Below are 27,366 nucleotides of genomic sequence, written 5' to 3' on the forward strand. Positions count from 1 at the left end.
GGAACACTTAGTCGTATTATTACTTCACTGTCTCAACGCCCCTGGCGTCTAGGGGTTTTCCGTGCTCTTGCGGCTGCCTCCTCTCTTCTCCGCCTTATCTTAGCAAAAATCTCACTCCAGTCCGGATACCTGAACTCCAGCTTCGCACCCGTCTTCCTATATATCCGATTCGCCATAACCGCCGCAATCGCCCCTGGGTTACACGTAGTACTCACTTGCTCCCAATACTCAAGTTCCGGATCCCAATCCTCGTCCTCGTGCCACCCCGACTTGTACCATTCGCTCACCATCTCGTCCCGAAACATGCATTGTGCCAGATCGACGATACGCGGTGTCTGCGACTTCCCGTCTACGACCACGTTGCGCGGCGTGCAGTCTTCCATAATGATGCCGTGCTTGTTGATCTCATACGCTGCATCGGCGGCCAACTGGATGATATGCTGCCATGTCCTTAGGTTTTTTGGTAGGGGACCGAGCGTTAGATTGTCCAGACAATATCCGTCGATCCGTTCCAGAAGGATACCTCTTACTTCAAAGTAGGGCGCTACTTCCGGTGGTATGATAGTCGCGGGCTTGGTGGCCGACAGAAGACTTACATAGGCATAGAGGTGTGGGACTACCGTGCCCTGGAGCTTGGCAAGTCGGTGATAGGCCTTGGTCTCGCATTCAAAGTGCTCGCTACAGTCTTGCCAGAGCGCAGCCTCGTACTTGGCAAGACCTTCGGTACGATTAGGCTCGTCGAGGAACTCCCGAGCCCCGACGGGGAGAACGCTCTCCTCGGGGTCGTTTCTTTCATGTCGATGGCGGAGGAACCCAGGCATCATACCCCGCCTGACAAAGGCCTCGAACGCTGCTTCGTTTTCCTGTGTGTGCGGCGCGACCCTGTCCCCGTCAACTTCTCGCAGGCATGAGCCAAATCGACGGTCGTAGAGCTTGAGCACATGGTGGACAGGCAGGCCGTGACGGGTCTGGAAGGTGACATCCAGCACAACGGACATGGTCATGGAGAGCACTTTGCTGATGGTGGCGGTAACGCGGGACGGCAGGTCGGGGGAGTAGCTTTTGCGCACTTGGAGCTCCAGTGGCCTCCCTGCTTGGTAAAGCGTAGGATTGAACGTGGTGGCCCTGAAGTGGGAGAATATCCCGGCCAAGTTAGCGAGAAGGGTTAGCGCCGAGGGGAACCACTTGGCGTTTGCTCACATTGTGATTTTGATCTGCGCTGGCGGATAGTGAAGGGCCGCAAGGGGGGGTAACAGAATCACAGGAGGAGGAAAGTGATGCTTTTTTGCGAAGGATAACCCGTGATGAGACGGTGGTGAGACGCAATCGGCTTGGAGGACCGGAAGTTGCCGAGGGGAAACTGAAGCGTTGAAAATGCCAGCTGTAAGCTACATGAATGAAAAGAGGAAGGACGGGCGAAGTTGTCATGTCAAGGAGCTGAAGACGGGAGGTGGGCCTCAGCTTTATCTAAATGGGTCCCGCCGCGCGACTTGGCCCCGCCCCACATGGCCTACTGCTGCGGCCTTCAAGTGGCTCGTGGACTAAAACGACAACGTCGCGGACCACCCACCTACCTGGTACCAGGCCCGCGTATAGGTGCATCATGATCGTGTCATGCAGAGCCGGGCCGTTTGAGGTTTCCCCCTTTGCATGTCTCGGGCGCTTGGTTACGGCCAACGACCGGACGGCCAACGCGTATGTACACGTACCTTGGGTACCGTATGCATTCTATTTCTAGCAGTCCTATGCGCCGACTGTGTATTTGTCAACAGCCAGGGGGCGCGGAAGCACCCTGGGCTTGTTTAGTTGGACGAGTCACGAAGCCGATCGACGCCTGGACGATGGGGGATTTGGGGGCGAAACCTGGACGTGACCTGTGACAAGCCTGGGCCGCGCTCGCGGGAATGGATTCGGGTCGCCAGTTGGTTCGTGAGGCTGTTTAGGGTCTGGCTGCGCCAACAACCGACATCCAACACTGTAACATGGCAACCAACAATCACCAACAAGGCGACAACAAACCACCAACCTCGAATCAACGACCAACAACCAGCGGCCAGGCCAGCGCGGACAGCCGAAACAGCCGGCTCGGGGGCCCAGCCCAGCTCAGCCTCCTCAGTCAACGACAGCGCGGGGCTACGGGATCTGTCTACATTGCGGTCTCCAGCCTGCTGATCAGGGATGTGTGAGAGAGCATGCCTCAGAGTTGTTGTTACCCAAGCAAGTTGGGGGCCGCCTAAAAATAGTCAGGGCGACTCGTACCTGGCCACGAGCTGTCGCAGAAGGAAGCCGTGACACTACCGATGAACCATCAGTCTTGGGGCGCAAGGTTTGAGCTTGCAACAGGTCTCCGGCCGATGGACCACGGTCTGAGTCCGTCCATCCGTCTCGGGATTCGACCTTCTATCCAGCGTAAGATACAGATCCATACTTGGAGTGGACTAGAGACTGGCGAGGATAAATATCCCTGGCGTCCGTCGTCCTCCGAGTCGTAATTCCAAGTTGACCACCACCACCTCTCGACACTCCCTGCCTTCCGTTGCCTTTTGATATCCCGGTTTATTTACCTTGCCTGTTTAAGGTGTTCCTACTCGCTGGTTGAGACTCGGTACCTAGGTACCTACTCGAATCACCAGTCGAAACTACCTAATCCATGCTGACCAGGTGTCTTAGCAACTTCCAGGTTATTATTCGTCGAAAGAGAAAAGGAAGCCCCTAACAAGTCGTCAAAATGGGCAAGGGAGGAAAGAAAGTAGACAAGGTCACGCTCAGCAAAAAGGACAAAAATAAGATGCAAGTGTACCTCGACGCCGCGAACCCGGCACAAATCTCGGTTCCGCAATGGGGCATCGGGTTGTGGCAAAATTCGCACGGCGAAGGGCGGTCGACCTCGACGCTCACGTTTCACATTGGATTCCTCTACGCGACAGACACGGGGTGCTTCTGGACCTGCATTCTCCTCAAGGACGGAAAGCGCCACAAACCGGTGGCAGGCACCCTTGTCAACTGGGGCACCGAGCAGCCGAGTCCGAGTGACGTCCTGGAGTATTACAAAAACGCTCAGTTCCCGCTACCGGACCCAGACTCTGAGCCCAGCGAGTCCGGCTGGGGAGGAGGCGCTGGCGGTGCCGGCGGTGCCGGCGGGTCATCATCCGGTGGCAGCGCCTGGAAGAAGGATGTTAAGCCCGACGGCAACGGCGGATACTACTACTTCGACCCAGACTACCAATGGATCCCATGCGATGCTTCGGGCAACGAGATCTACTACGATGCTGCCGAAGGCCACCGGACCAGCAGCCCTCGCCACATCAAAGCCGTCTTTGGTCCTTCTGGCAACACCTACTACTACTCGGGAGGCAAAAAGATGGCCTGCACACTGCGCTCTGAGAAGGCGGGGAACATGAACCGGCTTGTGTTCGTTGACGCCCAGGGCAAAAAGTGGCAGGCCCATTACGAAACCCCCAGCAAGGGGCCTGCGTCGGCGGCGAAGACCAACCAGCAGCAGTCATCGGTATCTCTGGCCGCTCGCCCTGCTCCCGCTCGCCCTCCTTCGACTCGCCCTGATCCCGCTCGCGCTGTTTCCACTCGCCCTGCTCTCGCTCCACCTGCTCAGGCTCTCCGTGCGCCGGCTCACCGAGCTCCCGCCCTCCGTCCTACAGCGACTGCGTCTCCCGGCAACCGTTCCAACACTTCTCTCAATTCTCAGAGCAACGTTCGTCACCAACCTCGAGTAGTCTAACAGAAAGTGAATATGTCGGCTCCGATGGCCGCACTTACGGGGGGGTGTAACCGACATGGAGTCGGCGGCGTGTTCAGAAACATCCGGATATCCTGCGGGCTGGGGCATTGAGTTGTATCAGGATTGGTGGCATCTGGTATGCCTGGGATGTGATTTATCCGTGCCGGAGCTGGGACCTAGGTAGGGCTGGCGCTGGCGCCACTTCGGCCGGTGTATGTGTGGGCAAAGGGGAAAGGTGGCGGAGAGAGACATTCGTTTAGTCCAAGAAGCTATCATCTATGACGCTCATTTCCTGAGGCACCGTTTCAGTTCCGAACCTGGGGATAGACTTTTGACCATTATTCTAACTTTAAAGACAGAAAGAAAGGCAAGAAGAAAAATTGAGGTAAAAAGATAACTCTCCCTCTCTTTCTCTCATCTCCTTCTTTTATTTTAGTTTTTGAAAAAATATAAAAAAACACAAAAGAAAAAAGAAAAGAAAAGGAGCAACGGGAATAATTCTGACGATTATTCACCCAAGGTCAGGCACTACCGAACAAACAAAGGGGGACTGTATTACCGAGAGGCCTGGTTGCCACTCCGTCAGCCCCCTTTAGGACCGACCAGTCACAGCCGTAGCACGACACACATCAGGTCTGACTGGGCCATTGTTCTACTTTACTCACGGCCCATCTAGTAAAAGCTGTTTCGCCGAAACGTCAAGGTCCGCACGATCCAGGGCTCGATCTCCTGGTGCCGACATCCCTCCTGACAACAGTCGACCGCCCATCCCTTTCAGGAAAGTCACCCTCCTCGTCTGATTCGTAGAGATTATCAATCCACTCGTGCTCACGAATGTTTCTCTCCGCGATGGGAAAGCCATCCGTTTCACATAGCCACAGGAAGATACTGCGGGTTGTCTGGCCTGCTTGTAGAAGAGTTCGCCGCAAAGATTCCAGATCGGGAATTCAACCCAACTGAGGTGATGTCATTTTTCGCATCGAATTTCTCGTCTCCGGAAGCGGCTGTTAATGGCGTAGAGAAGTGGGTGGCGACAGCCAGGTCCGATGGGGGAGAAGATGGGGTACCAGTCGGGCAAATGACAGTGGACAAGGCATCCGGCCTGGCGAAATAGGGATCGGAGCGCGAGCGAAATTAGGCTAGCGAGCTGGAGACGAGGGAGGCAGGGGAACAGCAAAGCAGAGGAGGAGGCGGGGGGGCTGAGCGAAGGGGATAAGAGAGGGAGGAAGTCGAGAGTATAAGAAAGGGATGTCGAAGAGGAAGGCTATATTTATGCGGCGGGGGCGGCGGGACCGTGCGAGGATGCGAGTCTGACGGAGCGCTATACCCAATTAGGAAGGCCGCTGTTTCCGGATGCAGCGACAGCATGTTGAACATTACAACAATATAGTGGCCTACACAAGGGTATAAGGTACCTTGATTAGATGAAGGCTTTAACAATTCAATATAAAGCCAAATTTTTTTTCATCATGAGTGTGGTTCTCCATCCACCTTTCGATACCCTCATATTCATCGAACATCGTGAAAACAAAACCATCCGCATTTCTAAGGGATGACACCGTGGACTTGATTCCAATTATACCTCAAGATACTTAATACCCTGGATGACTTAAACAGAGATCTGATCCAACCGCCAACATGCCGCTACTCCTACGGATTCCCAACCCAACCCCTCTTAAACTCCTTGAACTCGTCCAGCTTCTTCAACGCTTCCACCCTCTCACGATCCCAGAAACAAAACCCAGCCCACCGCCACCGATACGCCCGCTCTCTTCTCTCAAGCTTCGTTTCCTCATCCTCACCCGCCAGCGATGGGAGCATATGCAGCGCTTCCCCATACCAGTTGACGTAGTGACCATTCAACGCATCCGGCCAAGCCCAAGGTGTCCCACCTGCGTCGGCGTCTGGGTCTTCGTCGCCCGCAAAATCTATCGATTTGAGGTCCTCCTCCCACCCCTTGGTCTCGGGGTGGGGAATTAAGTCATATCTTCGGCGTTGAAACCTGTAGGTCAAGGGGAAGAGGCCGTAACGGTCGAGATACGGGTTCTGGAGGCTTTCGTGGTCCGGGGGCAGTTCGGCCTGGGATGATAGGATGCGTACAGCCTCTTCGACGAGGTCTGGATGGGCTTTGATGTACTGCACCAGATAGGACGAGGACCGGGCGTACATATTGCCGAACTTCACTTCTCGGTTAGCGCTCACCGAATATTGCGGTAGTATTGGATAAAACGGCGGGGGGGGGTCTTCGCCACTGTCGTCGGAGCCGAAGTTGTCGGAGCGAGAGTCGTCGGAGCCGGAGTCGTCGTTATCATCTTCCTTTTCCGCCATGTCACCATAAGTGAGGCGATCGAGCGCAATGCAGAGGCGGCCGAGAAACAGGTTGATGTGGTCGACCTGCTGCGTCCCCCAGGGCTCGAACGCCGCAAGGATTCCCAAGCTCACTTCCCTGGTATCATGCTCACGCCCGTCTATGTTGATATTGCCCATACTGATGATGTCCTCCTCTTCCCATGATTCATATCGCTCATGGCGCCTCGTTGGAGCCCAGGCATTACTGACGATTTGACGACGGTAAAGGGCCCGCAGGACCCGATGGCGCTCAGTAGGAGTCAAGGGAGCTGCCGCGGCCAAAACCGACTCGTTTGAGGAGACATGTTTTTCGACGTAGCGCCGAAAGGTCTGGAGCTGTGTGGCGATATACAGGTCCGCGATTTTGTTCATTTTGTACAACGCGTGAGCAAACTCGGTGAGTTGGTACGGAGTCGGTATGTGAACCACAGGCCGGCTCCAGACTCCCAGACCCCTCACCATGCTGATGTAGATGCGGGCGATATTGCGGACCTGCCCGTGGTAGTGGTATAGGTTATCCGGATTCGGCTCGGCGTACTCAAACGTGTATAGGATTTTGGCATCGATAACCCCGGGCCCAAGCTCCCGTTGAAGGGCGCGCCAGATGAGAACAGCTTTCTCAGCGTTGAAGCGGCCGTATATGAAGCGCGACGTACGCACGAACTGGCCGAGTGTATACACTGAGTCGAGCATAGATAGGATCTTGTCGAACAACTCTAACGGTAAGGAGGCAAGTCCTGTAACCTTTTCGTCGGACATGGTCCCTGTTTCCTCCTCATTCGCCTCGCTTGAGTCGATCGACTCGTCGAGAACTTTAATGTCTCTCTTCTCCATTTTCACCGCGATCCGTTCACGTTTCGGTGGTAACATGGTTGGTTTGCGCACGGGAGAGGAGAATCAAACGAGAAGCGACTTGTTTGTTGCGAGACTGATGGTTCGTAAATTGGAATCGGGAAGTTGGAACCCTTCAAAAATCAGGAGATGCCCGAGATGGGGTCGGGTCAATCTGGTCAAATGTGAACTAAATTTATCTGTTGGCTCTCACACAGGAGAAAAAGATCGAGGGCGTGTGGCACAGCAAAGTTGCAACCACTCAAAATTGCAGGTCGGATGGAGAGAGGGTTTCTGTTTCTGCGCGAAGTTGGCGTTGGGCCGGCAAGTTCAGGCCCTTGTGGACTCTCGACAACCAACAGACTCAGCTCGACCAACTGCGAAAGCGGCAATTCTTGTAATTACCATAGCTCCCGCATCGGGGGCGGCACAATTCGATGTGTGGAAACAATGGAAAACTAAATAACAAATGAAAAGAAGGAGATCGGGGGAAAATGATTTGAACGGTTCAAAGAGTGTTCAACTCGAGTAAGTTTACGAATACCTTCTTGAGCGAGGGGTGGATGAGTGGGTCTTTTCTTCATGCGCATGAATGGGGTCCAACCCGTCTACAACTCCGCATCGAAGCATAACACAAACAAATGCCCAACAATTCGGCCTCTGGTGGGTGCCGGCCAGAGTTGCGGCCTTTCCGGTATCTCCACTGAAATAAACTAAAGGGGCAAAGCTAACCGCTTCATTATTACCTAACTTCTTCGACCTTGTCTTGGGTTTCTAGGTCTTCCAGGTAGAGATAATTACTGGCTAGAAGTTATTCAATGGTCAAAAACGAAGCTAGCGGGCTTGATAGAAAGGCCAGCTCAATTTTATTCCTTGCTATTGAGTACTATAGCGACTCTTGTACCTATTGTATCAACTGAGAGCGTGGAACAATGAGACAGGGCGGAATTCACTATGCAGATAACCCTGCGGCTCTTCATAACCGCCAGTTGCCTAGGTAATCCAGGTAGGTTTCCAGGACACAAGGATAACAGTATGGCCGACTCATGGCGTGGTTAAAGTGCTAATTATCCTCTTTCCACGGACTACTCCTCCACTCACACACTGTCATCAATGTCCCTTGGGAATTTGACCCAACCCCTTCCTCCAACGTCTCTGTCTTCTGATGTCTCACTCAAGTCTTTGACAGCAATTGGTGGGCCAATTCCTCCATTCAGTCCTCAATAAGGCTCTCTTTAGGCCACAATCGGGAAATGTTCCGTAATCCGGCCAACAGATATCCACAGTCTCCGCCCTCGGTCTAATTTCCGCTACCCTGGGGCCTGCATCGTAAGCTCGGAACCAACTCCGAGCACCCATCACCAACAGCTCCAACTCTGGAATAGCCGACCTCCCATTGGCGATCCGCGCCAACAAGTGACTCAGATCGGTGGACGCGCCGAGATGACTATTCCATTCTGCAGGGGAAGAACTGAACCGTGAGTTGCGGTCAGCTCGGAGGCGACTCCGAGACAACAGACAGGGGCGTGGGGGGGGTAGATGGGATCATATTCGGATACTCCTGTAGATAAAAAGTACTTTGCACGGTGAATGGAGTGATTCTAGTGTAAAAGGCCACCATGGCTAATTCTGATCCTGACACAGTGGGCCAAGTAGCCTGCGACGAGCAGGCGTGAGGATAACACGGAACCGACGGTAGGGGGGTGGGTGATGTGGATTGAGGTTCATTCTCAGGAAGAATCTTGGCGAAGGTTGGTCGCAAAAATAAGTCTTGTAGCGGTGCGTTGCAATAATCCCCCAAAAATGTAGAACAAAAGGGAAATCATGTAATTACATCGGAGATCCCAACATCATGGCCATCTAAGATATCAACGAGTCCTACTCTGAGCCCTGTTTCTAGATTAGGTTAAAACAAGAATTGATTACCCCCCTCAATACGCACTGCCTATTTTTGGTTCCGAAATTTCCATCCTAAAGTCGGTATGGACTCTCACCTCCCTACTCCCTAAAGGAGGTTCTGGCCTCGTAATACCTACCTCTTCATCTCCCACGTCTCTTGTCCTCCCATGCGACCTTTTCCCGGGCACACGCTCAACCAATTCAACATCCACCCCCCAAGCATCACCATCACCATCTTCCAATTCCACATACCCCCCATCTACCCAAATCCTCCTCGGACCTCCTCCGCCGCCTCGACCCCTATTGCCCCCACCATCCCCAGATTCAATCCACACATCCCGCTCCATCGCCCCCAACGGTCCCAACTTCTGCTTACTCGGCACACTCCCAATCGTCGGCGGGCCCCCAGGTCCGGACCCCTTCGACAGATTCACCAACGTCTCACTACCTCTCCTACTTCTCCCAGACCCCCCACCGTTCCGACTCTCCGCCCCCGGCCCATGCCCATACCGCTGCCACCTCCATTGTCTCCTTCTTTCCGCTGCGGCACCTGAGCTGGACGTCGATCTGGGTCGTGCGCCTGCTCGAGCGGCAGCAGCAGCGGCAGCTGCGGAGGAGGAAATGGATGAGCTGCCCCATGTTCGTGGGAAGAGGCGGGCGAGTAGGGGTTTGAGGGTCATGACACAGGCGCAGACGATGGCGCCGTTGAGTTCGACGGCGGTGAGGTAGGAGAGCTCGGCGGCGACGTAGGTGAAGTCGGGGTCGGTTTGGGCGCGGATGAGTTGGATGAGGCGGAGGATGGAGATGAAGCAGACGCTGATTGGAGGATGTGTTTTTAGCAGGTTTTTCTTTCTTTCTCTCTTTTCTTTCTTTTCCTCTTTTTCTTTTTTTGTTTCTGAGTAGTAGACTGGAGATTGAAAGGGGCAACTAACATGAAACCAAAACCGAAGATGGCGGAGAGAATGTACTTTTGTCGTCGAGGAAGCCGGATTGTCCAGACCACGGGCATGGGAAGAATGAAGATGAGAAAGTCGGTGACTATGTTCGTTATCAACCTTCACGCTCCCGAGACGACTCAGAATTCCCAGGACAACTTACCCATGTGCAATCCAGTAGCCGACCACCACAAGGCTTGGGGATGGCAGTACTTGTCCGTCACCGTAGTGTCCCAATATGCATACAGCGGAATGCAGGCCGTGAACGCGAGCAGGGTCATGTACAGATGAGACACCGCCACAATCCCAAACAAGATCTGCCCAGCGCGCCGGGCCCATTTGAACGTGAAGAGGTGGATGTAGAGAATAAGGATAGCAAATTTGGCGAAGCAGAGCGAGATTTGGTAGAAGAGGATGCCGTACCAAGCGGCCTGTTGTCCCAAAATCAAGGTGTCAGTGAGGACTTTAAGCGTAGAGGTCGAGGTGAAAATCGCCGTACCCGGCCCCAGGCAAGAGCTGAGGCTGTATCATTGGGATCGAGGTCCCATATGTGATTCCCGGCGCCATGCGTAGCCTCTACAAGGTATTTATCGTTAGCCCGCGGCAGATCGAGGGCAGAAAACGCGGATGAAAGACTAACGTTCTATGACAGCGCCGCCCGTCGCGGCCGCAAACAACTACACCGTATCAGCATTCGTCTGCTTCCCATGTATATCCTAGTTCTGTGGACGTACCAACGCTAGCAGGATACTCCAATCCGATGGGCCAAAGACCCGGAGAATGAACCCTCTCGTGTATACCCTCAACGCCACAAAGAACGCGGCAATGAACCAGCATATTGTTGTCGACACGATGATGTTGACCTTTAGCGAATCGTGTGGGAGATCGGCTGGCGACGGCGGTGGGGGTTGTGTGGTACTCATGATCTTCGTGCGGAGCAACAGCAGGAGTAGCCCGGTGTATGGGAGGCGCAGGTCGGACGCCGAAGGGACATTATTGCCAGATTCAACGATCTGGGGTCACAGTAGCCCTGCTGTGCTTTTGGCGCGACAATAACGTTCTCAAATAGTAGATGATTGCTCCCTGATGTGAAGGGAAAGGAAGAGTAAAAGGCAAATCCACCAAAATAGAATAACCTCAGAACCTAAATCTACGGGTGACAGAGTTCTTAACGGGCCGCATCTTACTTACCAAAGCAGGCCCCTCCCGACTTCACCCCCGAGCTATTACGGAACCACCACATGGCTGAACTCATCAAACCAACGATGCATCCGCTTCAGCCGGCACACAGACCTTCTGCAGATGGCCCAGAATGCCGCAGCCTTCCTCTGCCAAGGGACCTGTCCCATCAAAACATAGACACACTTTTAGACCGCAGAGTGCCAGGAAAACGGCAGGGAATGCAACCATAATTCCCACGAGAGCCAGTCCCAGACTTCCCAACCATCTGGGGGCGGGAACTCTAACTCGGTTCCGGCCGCCCCCTGGATCCATACCATCGGCAGTTCGCTTTCCCACCCATTTTTCCAGTCTGGAACTTTTGCTGACTTTATTACGGGACAGGCAGCATGGGTTCCAACGCAGGCGCATGGGAATCGTTTCGCTCTGCATCATGCGAAGCATGAGAACGGGAGCGAGGGTAGGAAATAAATCATGTGAGAGCACTGGATTTCTTGTTGAAAAGAAATGCTTGACTTAGCACTTACTGTATGATCGACCACTAAATCCTTTTCATTGGTGTCAAATCCACTGCCCCGCCATCCTTGAACTAAAAGATCGAGTGGACGGAGATCAAGGTCGAATGAAGGCTGAATGAGGTTGGCTCGTGCCACACTTTGACAGATCCGAAAAGATGGGGTTCAGGGGTCGAAGGAAGGGACTCAGGGGGGCAGCGGGCGCGCGATGAGACGCCACTAGCACACCCGCGAGGGTCTTGCCGTCTTCCGAGCAAGAAAATTCTCCTTGGGCTCAACTCAACGTAACGGTCGGTTGCATTGGATCTTTGTGGGAAAATAGAAAAAGTGTTTCTAACTTGATCATGATCAATAGCTGAAACCGCATGTATTAATTGTTTTGTAGCCTCGCTCAGCTCGCTTGGGAAAAGGGACAGTGAAATTCACTTGACCCCTTTGAGTATTTTCTCTTTGACAGAGGAGGAGGGCGCTGCAGATTTCCCAAGTGAGCGTTAACGTTACCTCAACCCCAATGCCCCTTCGCACATCTCATTCCCCGCAAAAACGCCATTGCTCAACCGGTGAACAACCAACCCTGGCCACAACCACGCGCTGACCGTCCGTTCACTTGCCCACATCGTTGGTTCCGAAAATCCGAATTCTTGGTTGGCTGGTGCCCGGCTCAAAGGCCCAAGCCAACACCCGTTCGTCTCAATAGCTTCATCCATAATTTATTGTCCATGCTTCTTCACAAGAGCCCTTGCATGCCCGCACCTTTCTCGTCCCGGCAAGAAGCTTGATTTGTCGGGATGTGGGCGGGGACGCGTCTGTGCGGACGGCACGGCGGACGCTGTGGCCTGCGTCGTGAGCTGCGTGGCACGAGGAGGATGACCGAGTGTGTAAGCGGGAGTCCGTACCAGACTTGACACGCGGAAATCAACGTGACAGGCTGCGGGTAGATAGTGCAGGAACTCTCGTGCGATGGAAAGACCTGGGGATGAGTTGAAGAGAATCATGCCTCAAGTTTAGGAATGTTGTGAGGAAGGCGGGACAACATATTGATGATGTCCCTCATTCACGGCATCAGGTCGCCACCCGCTTTGGAATCCTTGCAGAGTGGTCCATGACTACGGAAGCCAGTTTCCGTAGCAGAAAGCTGTGCATTCTGAAGTTCAGTGTGAGTGCAGATGACGCGTATACCCGGGCCAGTCGATCCTTTCGGAGCCGGGGGTTCATTCAATTTCCACCCATTCCCTGGAGAGGGTTGTAGCTTCACTAATTGAGGGTAGTGAGGATAGTTGCGTCTATAATTGTATTACGAATACTACTTATTCTGTCCGGGGGACAAACTATGTGTCAGCCATAAGGTTGAGACAGAAAAGGAGTGGGTTGGGTCACCGATGTGTTTGTGTGAAGCACGCCTCGGTCGAAGAGTCCGGATCAACAACAACCGCTTTACCGAGCTGGCAGTGACCAAGCAGCCCGACGTGATGAGCCCGTTTTCAGCTCCAATCCTTTAAATGAACGCGTTTTAGTGTTCATGGACACCTCGAGATGACACCTAAGGACTTCTGAGCGCTAACTCAGGGGCTCACTGCGCAGCGTTCTCTCTCAACCCCTTGGTCCTCAAACTCAGCTTCGTCTCGCCCTCCTCAAATGGCAGTCCAGATCCCCCATGCGGACCATTAAAATCCCCATTACCCTCTCGCATCGGATGTTCCCGACCCCCGTTGGCCATCGCTTTCCGCACGAACTCATCCCTCTGCCTTCCTGCCGCTTCACTCGCGTCACTGCCTCGTCGGCTGTGCCCACCCAGACTGCTGGCATCATCGCCCGTCACCATGCCAAACCCCTTCACCCTCCCCGCCCACAGCCCTCTGACACCTCCCCGTTTTCTCTCGGGCACTTCGTCTCCTCCCGCGCTGCACACATATAGCAGGTACTTCAGATTAGGCAGCGTATGTCGGATATCCACGACCTTCAGCGATTGTGACGCACACAGCGCTTCAACATCCTTGTTGAGCAAGAACCAGGCGTAGTCGAAACGGAAATGCGCGCTCGACCCAGACCCTCCCCGTGGGACATACAACGGGAACTCGCGTTGCGGGTCCGGCAGCTGGGAAATGTCGTCACGGATGCTGGAACGTGACCCGAATGCTCGGATTGGATAGGGCAACGGGACGGAGAGGTAGTACTGCAAGGAGTCGGCCAAGTGCGCGACGTACCCCAAAGCAGCAGAGAGGGCGTCTTCGCTCAGACCGGCGGATTTAGTGGCGGAGTCGTAGGTGGTATTGGGCAGAGGAAGGTTGCAGATTTGGAAAGAGAGTGGTGGTCCGAGAAGCACTGGTGTGATGTTGTAGATGCGGGAGAGATCTTCACAGATGCGTCGGCGCTGGCCGTGTATGTCGCTCTTAGCCTTCGCGAGGAGAGTCCGGGACTGGGCCAGTTTTTCCGTAGCATTCTCGACGTCGTTGGCAACTTTCTCCTGCGTTGCGCGACCCTGCGCAATGGCTTTACCCCGCGCCGCGATCGATTCCTTCAACTCCGTGTTTCGTTTCCTAGCTAGCGCGATCGCCTTCCGTTGTTGTATTAAGTATTTGTTTGTCAGGGAAAGTGCATCTTCGGCTTCGGGCACTTCATTTTCGGTTTCGTGAGTCAGGAGGTCGTTGATCTGTTGCGTGAGAAGTTCACGGGTAGCAAGCGCGTCTTGAATCGAGTTATCCAACGTCGCAAGCCTCATCAAGGCATTGTACGACGAGGTCGGTGCCGGAATAGAGTGTTTTGGTGGCGCAGGCTTTCCAGTGAGCTCCAGCGAGTAAATGCCGTCGACCATGTGGAAGGCCAAACTGTTCGGCGGGAAATGAACACTCTGGAGCGTCCCAAGCCAATTGAGCGCCCGCAGGTCAACCGTATCTTCCCGCAAGAGTGACCAGGTGTCGTGTCGTTTGGCCCAGACCTTTATCGTGACCTGAGCCGAGTGAGTGATGGAGGAGTCCAACTCAGAAAGCTCAAAATGCCGGAAGTTGAAGTTCTAAAACTATTAGCTCGGAACAGGACTTCACGGCGCGCGTGAACCGGTCCCAATGATCCATACCGTGGCACGCTCCTCGACCTCGCTTATGTATATTGGTTCCTCCTCGTCCTCCACGTGTAAGGAGAAGAAAGCATCGGCTAACTTGCTGTCGTAAACATCCTCGAACTTTCTCTGCCGAATGGCCGGAGTAACGTTGGCTAAATTGGTGCTTCTTCGGCGACCCGCTGGTGGGCGCAAGTCTTCGGAAGACAAAGCATGGTGAAGATGAGGTGTGGTTGTTCGTAGCGACTCGAGCTTCGCGGGACTTTTGTTATTGAGGTCGGCGTCATCGAGCGTGCGTCCGCGGGGTCGGGAAAAGACAAGGTTCCTCAGCGCGATGCCGCGCAAGTGTCGGAGTTTGCGATTTTGGGGTAGTAACAACGGGCGCGTGGTCTCGGTCGACATTGTAACATTTCGAGGGTCTGGTTGGGAAAAGATGGAACGGCGGCCGCGGCGGCGCGCATCATGAGCGCTGTTGATGACGATACCTCAACGCCGTTTAGCCTTGACTTGCGCCAATGGAGCTTGGGGATCGGCCAGGGGTGAGCTTCCTGCAAGCAGCTGTCAGGAATGGAGCTAGGGTTACAGCTGGTTGGCACCTGTGGCTTGGTCTGTGCTCCAGTTAACGCAGTTGCGCCTTGAAAACAGCATTTCGAAACACTCCAGCAGGAAACAAAACGTCGAGACCTGACCTGTCTCAACGACACGCGTGGTAAAAGAATCTTTAAAACAGGTCAAAAAATATATATAGTCTTGACTTCAACTCCAAAAGCGCCGCATCGCGGCTCGCTCGACAAAGCTCCGATGACGGGCATGGTATCTCTCTCCCAATGGGTAATACACCGCTAACATACAAGAAACAACACCAAATGAACCCCCCAGCAGACTCATAAAGTTACAGAGAACAAGAAGAGAGTGTATCGGTCCAATTCGCAGCTCACGCATCAACTTGCCCCGGGAGGACGGTACGGCTTGTAATATGGTGCCGCCGGGCGCTGGACCTCGCTCGTACCTCCCGACGACGATGGGACCTCCGAACCCTCGAACGGATTTTGCGTCGGTGGTGCTGATGGTGCAGTGACCTGGCGCTGTCCGCGGTAAAACCCGGGGTCATCAACCGCATTGCCGAACGCGCCATTCTCGACCATATTGGGCTGGAGCCCATACATCCTGTCCAGATCCTGCTCCTCCTGCGCGTTCTTCCGCTTTCGCCAGAAGTAGAACAGAGCGCACACTGCAAACACGAGGACGGCGACCGCACAGGTGACACCAATGGCGACTTTGGCGCCGGGGCTGAGAGGGCCGTCATCGCCAGAGGAGGTTTGACCCTCCTGCAGTGTTGGCGGTGTGTTGGTCGGTTGGTTGGGGCCGCCGGTGCTCTGGCCGCCGGTAGGCGAGGGGCTATCGTCGGTAACGAGAGTCTCGGTGGCCGATGTGGAAGCAGTATGTGAGTGGTCGTCGCTATTGCTGTGACTCGACTTTGTGGCGGATGAGCTCGTGTGGGTCGATTCTGAGGATGACTTCTTCGTTGTTGAGGTCCGACGTGAAGAGCTCGAACTCGTCGAGTGAGAGCGATCGCTACTTTGCCAGTTGATTTGGATCATGGGTGCATACACGCTAAAGGTGGTGATGGATGCTTCCTTGTTGGGGACCGTCATCGTACCAAGCCCGCCCGTTGTGTCTCCATCGCACGTCACTGTCGGTACCGCCGTAGATGTGGCCATCATGGTACATGTTTGGCCGTTGTTATTGGCACAGCCATACCCACTGAGCAACTGTTAGTCAGGCCCATCTCCATCGAATATGCAAAAGAAGTGCCTGACCTTGGACAACACCCGACCGCCGTCTCTCCGTCTCGCAACTTGAACTGCACTGGCCATTCCGATCCTCCGCCGCTGCCGCCTGTCGCCGAGCAAGCCGTCGCATATCCAACCGGGCAGTGCAACCCAGGCGAATAGAATCCCCAGCCATAGAGCGGTGCCTTCGTTTCCGCAACTCCCGCTGTTGTTTCTGGCCAGCACCCTGTGTCGTCGTAGGCCTTCCCCCACGAACACGCCTGTCCAAGATACGCCACGTCCTCTTGCCCTCCCAAACCCAACCAACCGCCCAGGCCGCCTGTCGCAGCGCCAACCGCAACTGTACACGCTGGTGGCGGCGTGAATGTTGTTGTGAGCGGCCCTAGGTTATTGGGCGCCTGCCCTATGATTACCGTCATTTTGGATGATTTCGATCGTGTGATTTTTGGCGAGAAAGAGCAACCTAGCGGATCCTGCAGTCCTTCCCGACACGGGGGGTGAGTGGGAAAAGACTTTTTATGAGATGGGAGCTCACCCCTCGCTAGCGCGGGAGATCTGAGCTGCAGAACCCGTGCCGGAGTCCATTCCCACGCGAGGCCCTCGGCTTTCTTTTGGGACTTGTCTTGGAAACAAACTGGTTTCCCATTGGTGCGCCCCCAATCGACTTTGTTTCAACCCCCGACCTTCCCGCACCCACGCGGGCAAACCTTGGTGCCGAAGCAACACAAGACTGCCTCGAAGCTCGGATCACCGAAGTCGTCCCAGGAACGGGATGTCGATCCCGTCCTGTTTGGGGGTTAGCCCCCGCAATGGCAGCCCCTGAAGATCCCAAGACGGAAGTCCGGCAGGGCATTGGTGGGTGAGCTCCAGTTGAGCGCAAATGCGCTGAAAAAAAAAAAGGGAGCTGTGTGACCGTTTCAACTCGCGCTTGGACAGCTGGCTCACGCCCAGTGACGCCAAACTCCCATCCTTTCAGCCAGTGAAAATTACTTGGAATTTCAGGCACTCCGGTAGCGCCAGTCAGGTGATGTTGGCGGTTAGAGGGGCATCTTGTCGCTTGGTCAACTCTTTGCGACCCCTCCTTCCATTTCTCAGCGGCAAGAGGCGGCAGGTCACCAACCAATCGATGAGGGTCTCGTTGCGGCCCAGCACGGCCAAATTCTTGACCGCGCAGTCGGCCCGTTGTCCAAGATGGGCCATGACATTGCCATCTATCACGAAACGGACATGCCCTTGAACACGGCAGGTTCGTTGTTTGCTGAATCTGGCTGCCTAACGCAACCACAAAAGGAAGTTCTTCATGGAGACTGCCCGTCGGAAACACCCGAGGAAACAACGGTTGGTCGAGCCCCACAACGGCCACGAATCTGGGGGAGATGCTTATTTTGGCCAATCATAACGACTTCGAAACCACGCAAAACGGTTCACAAAGGGGTGTCCCTGACAACAACCTCTCGTGTATGGAGAAGGAGGTCTAGAACTCCCAATGACACCACCAATTTGTTCGCACTTCATCTTCAACCTCTACCCTGACAACGCTGCTCAAGCGGGGTCGATAATGAGCTCGAACCAAGTGACGCCTGTGTGGCGGCGTCGATCCGCAAATCCAACCAATCTTCAGTCAATATCCGTTTCGGTGACGTCAGGCACGTGAGGGTCATCGAGAAGCCATGATAACCTTTCTCGACGTGCTCTTCTTACGAGAATCAACAGTCCCAACTGTCCGTGATCTAATTCTAGCTGTGACTTGGTGATTATCACCTTCCCTTGTAACCCAATTTAGAAAAAAGCATATCAACATAAACAACATGCGGGCGTTACAAAAACCGTTCACCAGGCCAATCCCCCGCCAGATCGTCCCTCTACGCTCCCCCGCCATCTTCACCCTCCTCACTCGTAGCAAATCATCACAAGCAACTCCGTCAAGCCCGAGCGCCACCCCCTCCGTGTCAAACGGAACCCGCGTCGCCCTCGGCCCTAATCTCACATCCCACTTCACCACCCTCGACCGCGCCCAACAACGGCAGAATTCCACAGACGACCGCGCCCGCGGCCTCTACAGCACGCAAATCTACCACGGCCAAGCAAGACCCTCCCCTTCATCCTCTCACCCCTGCCGCCGAGCCTTTCACACTTCTACCCAGTCACTCTCCCCCGTCCATGTTGCTCCCGGTCCAGCCACAGGCGCAGACACAGGCGTACCCATCGCCGCGCAAATGTTCGGCTCCGAGGTGAAAGGCAACCCGACAGAGAGCGAGGCAGACGTCGCGGCCGATCGGTCAGATGTCGATCCGCTGCCGCCTGGGAAGCATCATACGATTCGGCTGGGCCCCGGCGACGCGGCCCCGCGGCCGACGGAGAGTGAGGAGGATGTCGCGGCGGATCGGGGTGGAAACGGAACGGATCCGTTAGGCGGGGGTAAAAAGGTTCGCTAGGGGTTTTAGGATGAAGCTTACGATGGGGTTGACTACATATTCGGCGTTATTGAGTGTTTACCCGGTTTTGTGAATTTAGGTGTATTGAGCTGATAGCTGCACCAAAGATTGATTAACTCCCCAAGTTCGACTCGTGGCATGTTCTAATTTATACCTGCTCCCACAATCAGTATGGTACCTTGCTCCCCAGTCCAAGCTTACAACAGCAGCCCAAGCCCTCCCGCCAGAGCCACAACGACCCCCAATACCGCCAACGCTCTGTCACCTAGCCCACCAGCCAAAGGTGCCAGAGGTCTCGCACCCGACGACGGCCGCGGCGTCACCGTCGCCAAGATCGCCGCGCTGACGTTGAGGGAGATTTGCGGTAATGTCGGCGTACCTGTGAAGCTATTCAAGCTTTGGGCGCTCCAGTATGCGAAGCCATCACTGTCTACGATGGCCAGGTGCTGGAGGCCGTCGAGGCTCGAGAAGCTGAGCGTGGTGTTGTAGGAGCCCTGGGTCGCGTTGCCGAGCGGGATGACCACGAAGCCGGTGCCGCCCGTGTCGCTGGAGTCGGCTCGCTGAGGGTAAGGTATCCATTGTGTGGTGTTTGACACAAGCGTCAGCGTGCCGTCGCTGTTGGTTTGGACGGTCGGGTCGTCGCTGGAGTTGGCTGTGTCATCGCGGCGGCGCATCTTCGCCCCAGTGGCTGAGCACGAGACCATCCTGACGACGAACCGCTGCCCGGGTCGAATGTCGTAGAATTCGATAAGGCAGTTGATGAAAGGCCCTTGGAATTTTGAGTTCTGTGAGGCTAGGATGCACATCCGCGTGGCGCTGGAGCCGCCCTCAAGTATCGACGCCATCGGGAACTCGTCACACTCCAGCTTCTCATTGATGGACTCCTTTGGCCTGGCAAGCATTAACGGAATAAACCCGAGAGAAATACTAGGACCGCAAGCAGGTAGGTACTAAGGTGAATTAATACACCCATGACTCAGTGGCTGACTTACCTGAGCAGTACCCATCGCACCCCGCTTGTCGGCGTCTTAGCCTCTGGCCCGCCGGGTCAGAACCTGCATACGTAAGGACCATTACATCGTCGCTGAGCACTTGAGTTGGGCGAATGGTTTTTTGGTTTTGGATGCCTGAACTTGTTAAACTTGGCTCCTATAATGTTTGAGCCCATTTGCATGTGGCTAGGGAGGTAACACTGACCAGCACACAGTCAAAGTCCATGACCGGCAAGCATTCTCCATCAACGTCAAGGTAGTCATCCGGGTCATTTCCCTTTGGACCGCAAAACTTTTCCCGGACACCTCCACGTTTTGCGAGGGAGGTCGATGATGGCGAACAAGTCTTGCTCGTGAGTGTCTTTGTAGAAAGTCAGAAAACGGGATTGAAAAACTGAAAACGTTCTTGCACGCAACTAGAGCTTTGCAGAGCCAGCAGCTCGACCCAAAATGAAAGTGAAATACTAGTTCCTGATTCACGTTCACGGCCTCCCCACAATAGCGACATCTTGTCTTCGTTGTTGTTTAAAGGGAGCGGTTTTCTATCCTTAGAGAGACCAGTTTTAGACCCTTTTGAGCGGACAGAGAAGATTTATAAGCAAAAGGGCCGTTATTGGGTTGGGGGTCGTAAGGAATTTAGCCGCTGAACCTTACGCAATGTGAATCCACAAAAAATCATTGAGTTCTTATTCTTCGAGCCTCACTCGAGAAATCGAATATCAAGGCCGACAACAATGGACATGTAATTATCGAACATCTTTGGCTACCAAAGAAATATGACATCAAGTTCGATGATTACTACCTCTAGCATTACATGTGCATATATGGATGTCCATCATAGGGGTTTTATTTTTTTCTACCCCTTTAACTTGAAGTGCTCGCTCAAGCCTCCGTCGTTCCCTCTGTCACTGTGGGTGTTCTGACAGCTTCAATGTAGGTAATCAAGTGTCATTTGCTTTCTCCGCCGTGATCATATTTGTTTCCATCTCTCACGATTTCTTCATACTGTTCTCCGGATTTTCTCCTGCTATAGCTCTCCCAATTCCTGCCTCCGCTTTGTTCTTACTCTGGTAGTAATCCAACTTTTGTTTTTCCCCACTGCCCCTCTTAAATTTTAGCTTTTAATTAACTAGTCGGTTAATGAGAAGAGTCAAATAGGCGCGTATCTAAGGGACTGAGGGTAAGGTAATTTCCACACTGTACGATCGATCGTATGTCGGTTGATTGGCCAGCAAAACCCAACTGAACGTTCCCTAAATGGATTTGAGGGAAGTCCTTAGGCACCAACCGTCTGTAGAACATCCTGTGGCTCCGTCGCTCCTACCCCGCAATCCGATCCGTGGCACAATCAGATATTCCTAAACCCTTTCCAGGCACGCCTCGATCGAGCCCTTATTTATAACTTTCCGGGTCACTTAGGTCACTCACGCCCTCACACCAGAGCCCAGACACTTCAAGCCATGGAGCACGATGAGGATCAGTTACCCCTGCCGACAAACAACCCAAGCAATGAACTTCCCGGTATCTTGTGCCTCTCCTCCGAGCTCCGACTTCGTATCTATCGAAAGCTGGAGGGTTGGGGCTGGGGTCTACATAGCTGCCGCCATGCCCTCGACTTGAGTGCACCAGAACCGCCTGGAACCCTGACCGAAAAGGATTATTATAATTCCCACCTCACGGTCAACACGCGTAGAAAGCAGTTTCTGCGCTCCTTGCAACCGCTTCTTTTCTCGTGCCGCACGCTCTACACCGAACTCGCCCATATAATCTACTCTGTTGAGTGGTTCGTTTGTTATTACAAAGGTCCTGGTTCCCTGGCGCAGCTCCAATCGTTGACCCCATCTTCGGTGGCATCTTTGACGAACCTCAAGATCGTTCTTAACAACGCGTCGTGCCATTCCCAAGAGGGTTGGGGAATGTGCTCCGTCACTCCTTTTATGTACCAAATTTACTTCCCGCCTAGGGACGAGGGTCAACCCGCTTCCCTTGCCCCGGGAGCCGACCTTGATTATGATGCACCCCTTTCCCTTTCCAATTCATCAGCGGCAGACATGTTGGCAGAATGGGAAAAGGTAGCGGGGTATTTAGGCTCCCATGTTACTCCTGGGGAACTGGAGCTTTCTTTGGTGTGCGACGTCGATGTGGAAAACGATGGCGGTTTGGCTCGACGAGTGGCGGAGTCGTTGAAGTACTTTCCACGTCTGAAGGAGTGCCACCTCAGACTAGCCAAAACACCAAACTACGCCATCCGAGAGATTTGCCAGGATGCTGTTATGGAAGCACGTGGTTTTCTACCCCCGTCTACGTTGCACAGCACCCAGGGCGCCGGATCCAGCACACCTAGGAGAACCGGACTGCTCGACTTGCCACGTGAACTACGTCTACACATTCTCGAGTTCACCGACCTTATTACGCCCATGAAGGAAGTCATGTGGTCTCGAGCTCACTTGAAATACGTAGCAAGTCGATCGTACTGTCCGAGTTGGGAGGGAACAGGGGACCATGAATGGCCAGCTGGCCATCACTGGTGCTGCCAATTCAATCGCTGCTGGGAGCGGTCGTATCCTTATAAGACCTTGGGGTGCTTTTGCGGGAGTGTCCATTCAGCGTTCTCGTCGACCTGCCGGTGTTGGGCCCCTCCGACCCGGCTGTTCTTGATTTGTCGCACACTTCATCGAGACGCCAATTTGGTCTTTTTCTCCGAGAACCGCTTTGCTGTGATGGAGGGCGAGGCAATCAGCGTATACTCGCCAATACCGTGGAGCGGGCTCGAGAAGAGGGGCTGTCTCGCAGCTAGCGAGTTCCTGAGACGCGTTGTCCCCCTCGACTGTCTGGGCCACCTCCGGTTTCTCTATCTCGTTTTTCCCCCCTTTTACCCAGGCCAGTGGCCGGCCAAGGGCAGTGCGGTCTATCAGGACTGGCTAGCGACCGTGATCTGGGCCAAGAGGAGGCTCAGCCTAGCCGCCCTCACTATACATGTGTGCGCTACATACAGAGGCGATATGGACGACTATGAGCCCTCGGCTCGATTCACGACGGCAGACGCGGAAGCCGTCCTGGTGGCTTATCAGGAAATACTGCAACCGCTCACGCACCTTGGCGGTAACCTGGGGCTCGCCGGATTTGATGCCGACCTTTCATGGCCGTGGAGTCGGATCCCAGTATTACCGACATCGTATGATGCTGAGGAGGAACGGCTCAGGCAGTTCGACAGCAAGGACAAATCGCTCAACGACCAGGCACTGATCCAGGTCCTGGGCGAAGATCGATATTATGCCCGGTTGCCTCCGCGGTTCGATGAATACGATGGCCCCATAAATGACGGGGCATGGCGTGACATTTTTGCTAGGCACTGTTAGTGGGGGAGGGAGCTGCTGGATGGTGAAAGCCTGTTGATAGGAGGTACGAAGCGTAGCGATGCACGGCGCGCGATGTGTCAGAAATGTAACTCTCATGCAAGCTCCGCATAGTCATAAGAAGAAATGCCTTGGGCCCCTTTTCCGCGCCCGTGTTAATAGTTTTATTCACCACAACACTGTGGTATGGTCATGTGGCTAACTGATGATAATTACAACGACATGAGAACCTTGATGGGAAGGACCTTTCCGAGACACATGAGGAGGGGAGTTACCTACATGTCCCGGTGTTAGTGGGGAATGTTCGGAAAATAAATGTAGCCGAACCTAACTCAACCCAATCCAACCACACCTCCGCGTCGTCCACTCCTTTCCACCTGTCGGATGTCGAACATCCGCAAACGGCCGCGGCTTGCGCGGCCGCTCTTCCCCGAGCACGGCCCGCATCGCGATGATTCTGTGTCAATCACGGAAGTCTTGGCTCAGCTCTCGTTAAACCTGGCTTGCAGACGGCTCGCTACCTATTCGGGTCCTCCCGCTTCCACAAGTGTCTTGCATGCATGCTTCCTCCCCACAACCACGCCCCATTCCCAAACCGCCAACCAAAATACCAAAGCCGACCATGCGTTTCGCTCACCGACTGCACGCAGCTCGATGAAGCTTTGATATATGGAGCCCATTAGTCAAAAAGTAAAAAAGGGGTCTGGGCAGGATCGTTCTAGACTACGGATTAGACAATCTTGTACCACATTACGCCCAAGATGACGAAGATGGTGTGACGGCTGCCGTGGACGTGGCGTCAAGGCACATCATTTACCGTAAATCAGCTCGAGGGGCAAAGGGGTGTGTGATGTGGTGGAGCTTGCCTCGATCTTCGCGCTCACGGCGGGTGGTTAATTCGATGACAAGCGTTCACACGGATGACAGCCGATGAGCAATGTCTTGGTGTTGATGGCAACTTCCGGCCTGGAGATGCAGGTTGAGCGACGGTATGATGTCCATATTTCATGGTGTGGACATTCTCGTCGAGCGGGGAACCTGCCATCACGCAGTTCAGCTGGTGCAAGTTCATGGTAGATCGCCATTCTACGTCGTGACAACCTCCCGGGGAGGCCATATCGACTGCAGGAAGCAGAGTTGGGATGTCTGTATGTATCATGCACCTCGACTCGGCGGGGAAGGTGGACGGTGAGTCCTGCTCGAACGTCTGGCAACTGCGGATAGGGCGGCTTTCGAGAAAATTCAGGAGATGTGGAAACGACAGTGTCGCAAAACGCGGAAGAGGATATTTTCGTGTTACCGGCGTGGACGGATTGGGGGAGCTTTAGACATGCGAAAAGTGGCGTGAGAGAGATATAAAGTCGTCACTCTCCTCCTCCTTTCTCTCATCATCGGGACTTCTCAACAACACTCGCACCAGACTCCGAGAACAAGCATCATCTGCCTGCTTCCCTCTTCCAGTATTCTCAAAGCCTTTTTACCACTTACCCCTTTCCCCCAAAATAATTCACCATGACGACCGCACTTCCCGTCGAAGGCCAAACCAACGAGGTCTACTTCTGGCACGGCAACAACTACGCCAAGATCCGCTTCACGCCGAGCACCAACGACGATGAGATCGTCTTCGGCCCAGCCAAGGTGACCAGCCACTGGAAGACCTTCGCCCAAGCCGGCTTCACCACCGTCGACGCCGCGGTGCCAGTGCCCGGCTTCCCGCGCCAGGTGTACTTCTTCAGCGGCACCCGCTATGTGCGTGTGGAGTACAAGGCCGGCACCTCCGAGGAGAAGATCGTGTACGGGCCGTACCCGATCACCGAGCAGTGGCCGTCGCTGGTCAAGGCCGGCTTCGACACCGTTGACGCCATCCTTCCCGTGCCCGGTGAGCCGAACCAGGCGTACTTCTTCAGCGGCAACCAGTATGCCAAGATCAAGTTCGAGGCTGGTACCAAGAACGACGAGGTGCTCTACGGCCCGACCAAGATCACCAGCGAGTGGAAGACGCTGAACGAGGCCGGCTTTGACAAGATTGACGCGGCGTTCCCGGTGCCGGGCAAAGAGGGCCAGGCGTACTTCTTTAGCGGCAGCCAGTATGTCAAGATTGAGTTTGTGCCGAGCTCGGGTACCGAGAAGATTCTGTTTGGACCCAAGCGCACCTACGAGTACTGGAAGACTCTGGCTTCTTGGGGCTGGTAAATGGACTGACTGGCTCAACCCGGTCCTCGCACCGAATAGGCGGTCCATGGTCAATGGGATGAACTACAGACAGAATGGTTCACAATGGATTATGATGTTATGATGTTGATGATGGGAATCCAGGGGGTCATGACTCATGTTACTCTAGCCACGCTCATTTTTGCCCAGTCAATATCAACAAGAAATTGTCGGGGAAACTTGATTTGAATTTTGCACGTGAACAGCCAGGTGAAACAGCCATGTGAAACGGCGATTGAGTGAATTGTCGAGCAGCTAGCTAATCTAGAGAAGCAGCTCACGGCGCAGTTCTTAACTCAGCCCGTGGAACTATTCCGAAAAAAGCCCTGGATTTTTGATTTCCCCCTTTCTCCCACCTTTTCACCCACTTCTTGAGTCTTTCTCAGCTTCCACAACTAATCAGTTCCTCTCTGTATGGTCGGAGACATCATCAGCCCCTTAGCTGACGGTGATGGAGGCCGAGCCGCTGCTCTGGTAGCCCTCGGTGGCCACAATCTGGTAGTTGTGGCTGCCGAGCTGGAGACCGGACTTGGCCCAGGCGTCGAAGTGAGCACCAACATCGACGGAGCCCGAGGTGCGGTGGTTCTGACGGACGGACCAGAACTGGTAGAAGGTGCTGGTGCCCTCGATGGACGGCTGGTTAACACGCTGGGTCTTGGCGATGGTGTAGGTGCTGCCATCAACGTCGATGCTGCCGATCTTTTGCGCCTGCGACGAGGGGTCGTACGTGCCGAACGACTCCACGATGTAGTACTCGATCAAGGGGTTCTGGGTCCAGCCGTAGATGGAGAGGTAGCCGTTGCCCTGGGGGCTGAAGGTACCCGAGTAGTTGATCACCCGCGAGGAGCCAGGGTTCCTATTTTGTGTTAGTGAAACTTGACTTTCAAAGGAAACATGAAACCGCCTCGACCCTTAAGCGTTCTCAATACTGAGACGGGATAAAAAATAAACGTACCAGCCCTTGCCACCGACAAAGTTTCCGCAGTTCTGCCAATTGACAGAGTAGGAGCCGCCGGCGCCGTTCTGGTAGTTGACGTTGCCGCCGTTGTCAGTCCAGAACGAGTAGTAGAAGCCGTTGTTGGTGCCGGTGCCGCTCGGGGTGCCGCCACGAGCGACGAGCTCGCTGATCTCGGTGGCGTTGAAGGGGAACGCCAGGGCGCCAACGGCAGCCGCCGCGCCGAGGAGGATGGTCTTCATGGACACCATGGTGACGGTAGTTGTGAGGGGTGTTGTTGTCTGTTGTGGGGACAAGAGAGGCTGAAGCTGCGGTGGTGAAGAGAAGAAGTGAAGGTCAAAGTCGGGGGATGATCGTCGTTCTTATACTCTTCGATCCCTCCATTGCCTTCCCGTTAATGTTCGTTCTTATTATCCAGACCGTCAACCCCCAAGTATACCACGGGAAAATTACTGACTAGGGATCCTTCCCGTGCCCCAGTCCCGAATTGCGAGCCGTGAAGAGCCATGCGTTCCCCGGCAGTGGGACTTGTAAGAGGTTTCTTCCGGCAACCGAGGAAACCCCCGGACCGGGTTGTGGGCGCCCTTGTCCTTGTTTCCCCCTCGTAACCTGTCATGTCGTGTGGGTTGTTTGGACAGCCACTGACGCGGTTTCAACCGCCCATGTCACCACACCACGCCATCCAACATCGTGCACTAACCCTTCACAAGTTCACCCCCTCGTCCTTTCGCGCCAAATTACTAAATGGGGGCCAAGGCGTGCGGTTAACACAAGAGTTTGCCCAGAGTCCGGGCACGAATCAACAAATTCAAGGGGATTTAGCCTGAACTGCGCAAGTTCTTGGGGTCTTTGGGGTGCTTCTCCGGGGTCCCCGCAAATCAACGGCGCCATCGCGGAAGGCACGACCGCAACCGGGTCGTCCTTCCTCGAAGTGATGGCTCCGAGATTCCCCAGATGCAGAAGTTTCAAATGCCGATCGCGCGTTGTGACGCCGAGACTGGCCATCTCTGGGCAAAGCTTGAGGGGCGCCAAGCGCAGCGCCGAGCCTGGCGACTCCGGCGCCAGCACCGCCAAGACGTTGGTTTGGCTGCATGACAAGCCCCTGGGCATTGCTTGTTTCTTGTT

General features: G+C 54.5%; 11 protein-coding genes across 11 annotated transcripts; 4 read left to right on the forward strand and 7 right to left on the reverse strand.

Moving 5' to 3' along the window:
• Nucleotides 1-32: 32 nt before the first annotated feature.
• On the reverse strand, nucleotides 33-1,602 carry C8A04DRAFT_37008 (uncharacterized protein; the record flags this gene model as incomplete). Its single annotated transcript, XM_062783737.1, has 2 exons — nucleotides 33-1,125; nucleotides 1,571-1,602. The coding sequence occupies 2 exons, from the start codon at nucleotides 1,600-1,602 to the stop codon at nucleotides 33-35; spliced, it is 1,125 nt and encodes a 374-aa protein (XP_062637347.1).
• A 1,126-nt stretch (nucleotides 1,603-2,728) lies between these two features.
• C8A04DRAFT_28321 (uncharacterized protein) lies at nucleotides 2,729-3,736 on the forward strand (the record flags this gene model as incomplete). The annotated part of the gene is made up of 1 exon (XM_062780602.1): nucleotides 2,729-3,736. The coding sequence occupies one exon, from the start codon at nucleotides 2,729-2,731 to the stop codon at nucleotides 3,734-3,736; it is 1,008 nt and encodes a 335-aa protein (XP_062637348.1).
• Nucleotides 3,737-5,386: 1,650 nt separating this feature from the next.
• Nucleotides 5,387-6,844, reverse strand: C8A04DRAFT_11865 (uncharacterized protein; the record flags this gene model as incomplete). Its single annotated transcript, XM_062777123.1, has 2 exons — nucleotides 5,387-5,979; nucleotides 6,070-6,844. The coding sequence occupies 2 exons, from the start codon at nucleotides 6,842-6,844 to the stop codon at nucleotides 5,387-5,389; spliced, it is 1,368 nt and encodes a 455-aa protein (XP_062637349.1).
• Nucleotides 6,845-8,847: 2,003 nt separating this feature from the next.
• On the reverse strand, nucleotides 8,848-10,673 carry C8A04DRAFT_11901 (uncharacterized protein; the record flags this gene model as incomplete). Its single annotated transcript, XM_062777135.1, has 7 exons — nucleotides 8,848-9,259; nucleotides 9,377-9,631; nucleotides 9,748-9,853; nucleotides 9,914-10,181; nucleotides 10,250-10,326; nucleotides 10,391-10,427; nucleotides 10,485-10,673. The coding sequence occupies 7 exons, from the start codon at nucleotides 10,671-10,673 to the stop codon at nucleotides 8,848-8,850; spliced, it is 1,344 nt and encodes a 447-aa protein (XP_062637350.1).
• A 2,341-nt stretch (nucleotides 10,674-13,014) lies between these two features.
• C8A04DRAFT_11936 (UV radiation resistance protein and autophagy-related subunit 14-domain-containing protein) lies at nucleotides 13,015-14,901 on the reverse strand (the record flags this gene model as incomplete). The annotated part of the gene is made up of 2 exons (XM_062777153.1): nucleotides 13,015-14,454; nucleotides 14,518-14,901. The coding sequence occupies 2 exons, from the start codon at nucleotides 14,899-14,901 to the stop codon at nucleotides 13,015-13,017; spliced, it is 1,824 nt and encodes a 607-aa protein (XP_062637351.1).
• Nucleotides 14,902-15,440: 539 nt separating this feature from the next.
• Nucleotides 15,441-16,711, reverse strand: C8A04DRAFT_28325 (uncharacterized protein; the record flags this gene model as incomplete). The annotated part of the gene is made up of 2 exons (XM_062780603.1): nucleotides 15,441-16,263; nucleotides 16,320-16,711. The coding sequence occupies 2 exons, from the start codon at nucleotides 16,709-16,711 to the stop codon at nucleotides 15,441-15,443; spliced, it is 1,215 nt and encodes a 404-aa protein (XP_062637352.1).
• Nucleotides 16,712-18,100: 1,389 nt separating this feature from the next.
• Nucleotides 18,101-18,727, forward strand: C8A04DRAFT_11891 (uncharacterized protein; the record flags this gene model as incomplete). Its single annotated transcript, XM_062777131.1, has 1 exon — nucleotides 18,101-18,727. The coding sequence occupies one exon, from the start codon at nucleotides 18,101-18,103 to the stop codon at nucleotides 18,725-18,727; it is 627 nt and encodes a 208-aa protein (XP_062637353.1).
• Nucleotides 18,728-18,924: 197 nt separating this feature from the next.
• Nucleotides 18,925-19,629, reverse strand: C8A04DRAFT_28327 (uncharacterized protein; the record flags this gene model as incomplete). The annotated part of the gene is made up of 1 exon (XM_062780604.1): nucleotides 18,925-19,629. One exon carries the CDS (start codon nucleotides 19,627-19,629, stop codon nucleotides 18,925-18,927), a length of 705 nt encoding a protein of 234 aa, XP_062637354.1.
• A 1,550-nt stretch (nucleotides 19,630-21,179) lies between these two features.
• Nucleotides 21,180-23,078, forward strand: C8A04DRAFT_11896 (uncharacterized protein; the record flags this gene model as incomplete). The annotated part of the gene is made up of 1 exon (XM_062777133.1): nucleotides 21,180-23,078. One exon carries the CDS (start codon nucleotides 21,180-21,182, stop codon nucleotides 23,076-23,078), a length of 1,899 nt encoding a protein of 632 aa, XP_062637355.1.
• Nucleotides 23,079-24,587: 1,509 nt separating this feature from the next.
• Nucleotides 24,588-25,268, forward strand: C8A04DRAFT_28329 (Hemopexin-like domain-containing protein; the record flags this gene model as incomplete). Its single annotated transcript, XM_062780605.1, has 1 exon — nucleotides 24,588-25,268. One exon carries the CDS (start codon nucleotides 24,588-24,590, stop codon nucleotides 25,266-25,268), a length of 681 nt encoding a protein of 226 aa, XP_062637356.1.
• Nucleotides 25,269-25,724: 456 nt separating this feature from the next.
• On the reverse strand, nucleotides 25,725-26,492 carry C8A04DRAFT_11913 (endo-beta1,4-xylanase; the record flags this gene model as incomplete). Its single annotated transcript, XM_062777141.1, has 2 exons — nucleotides 25,725-26,142; nucleotides 26,242-26,492. The coding sequence occupies 2 exons, from the start codon at nucleotides 26,490-26,492 to the stop codon at nucleotides 25,725-25,727; spliced, it is 669 nt and encodes a 222-aa protein (XP_062637357.1).
• Between the last annotated feature and the right edge of the window lie 874 nt (nucleotides 26,493-27,366).

The sequence above is a fragment of the Dichotomopilus funicola genome (genome assembly GCF_033296635.1).
Source record: "Dichotomopilus funicola strain CBS 141.50 unplaced genomic scaffold C8A04scaffold_28, whole genome shotgun sequence".
In the NCBI taxonomy this organism is placed as follows: domain Eukaryota; kingdom Fungi; phylum Ascomycota; class Sordariomycetes; order Sordariales; family Chaetomiaceae; genus Dichotomopilus; species Dichotomopilus funicola.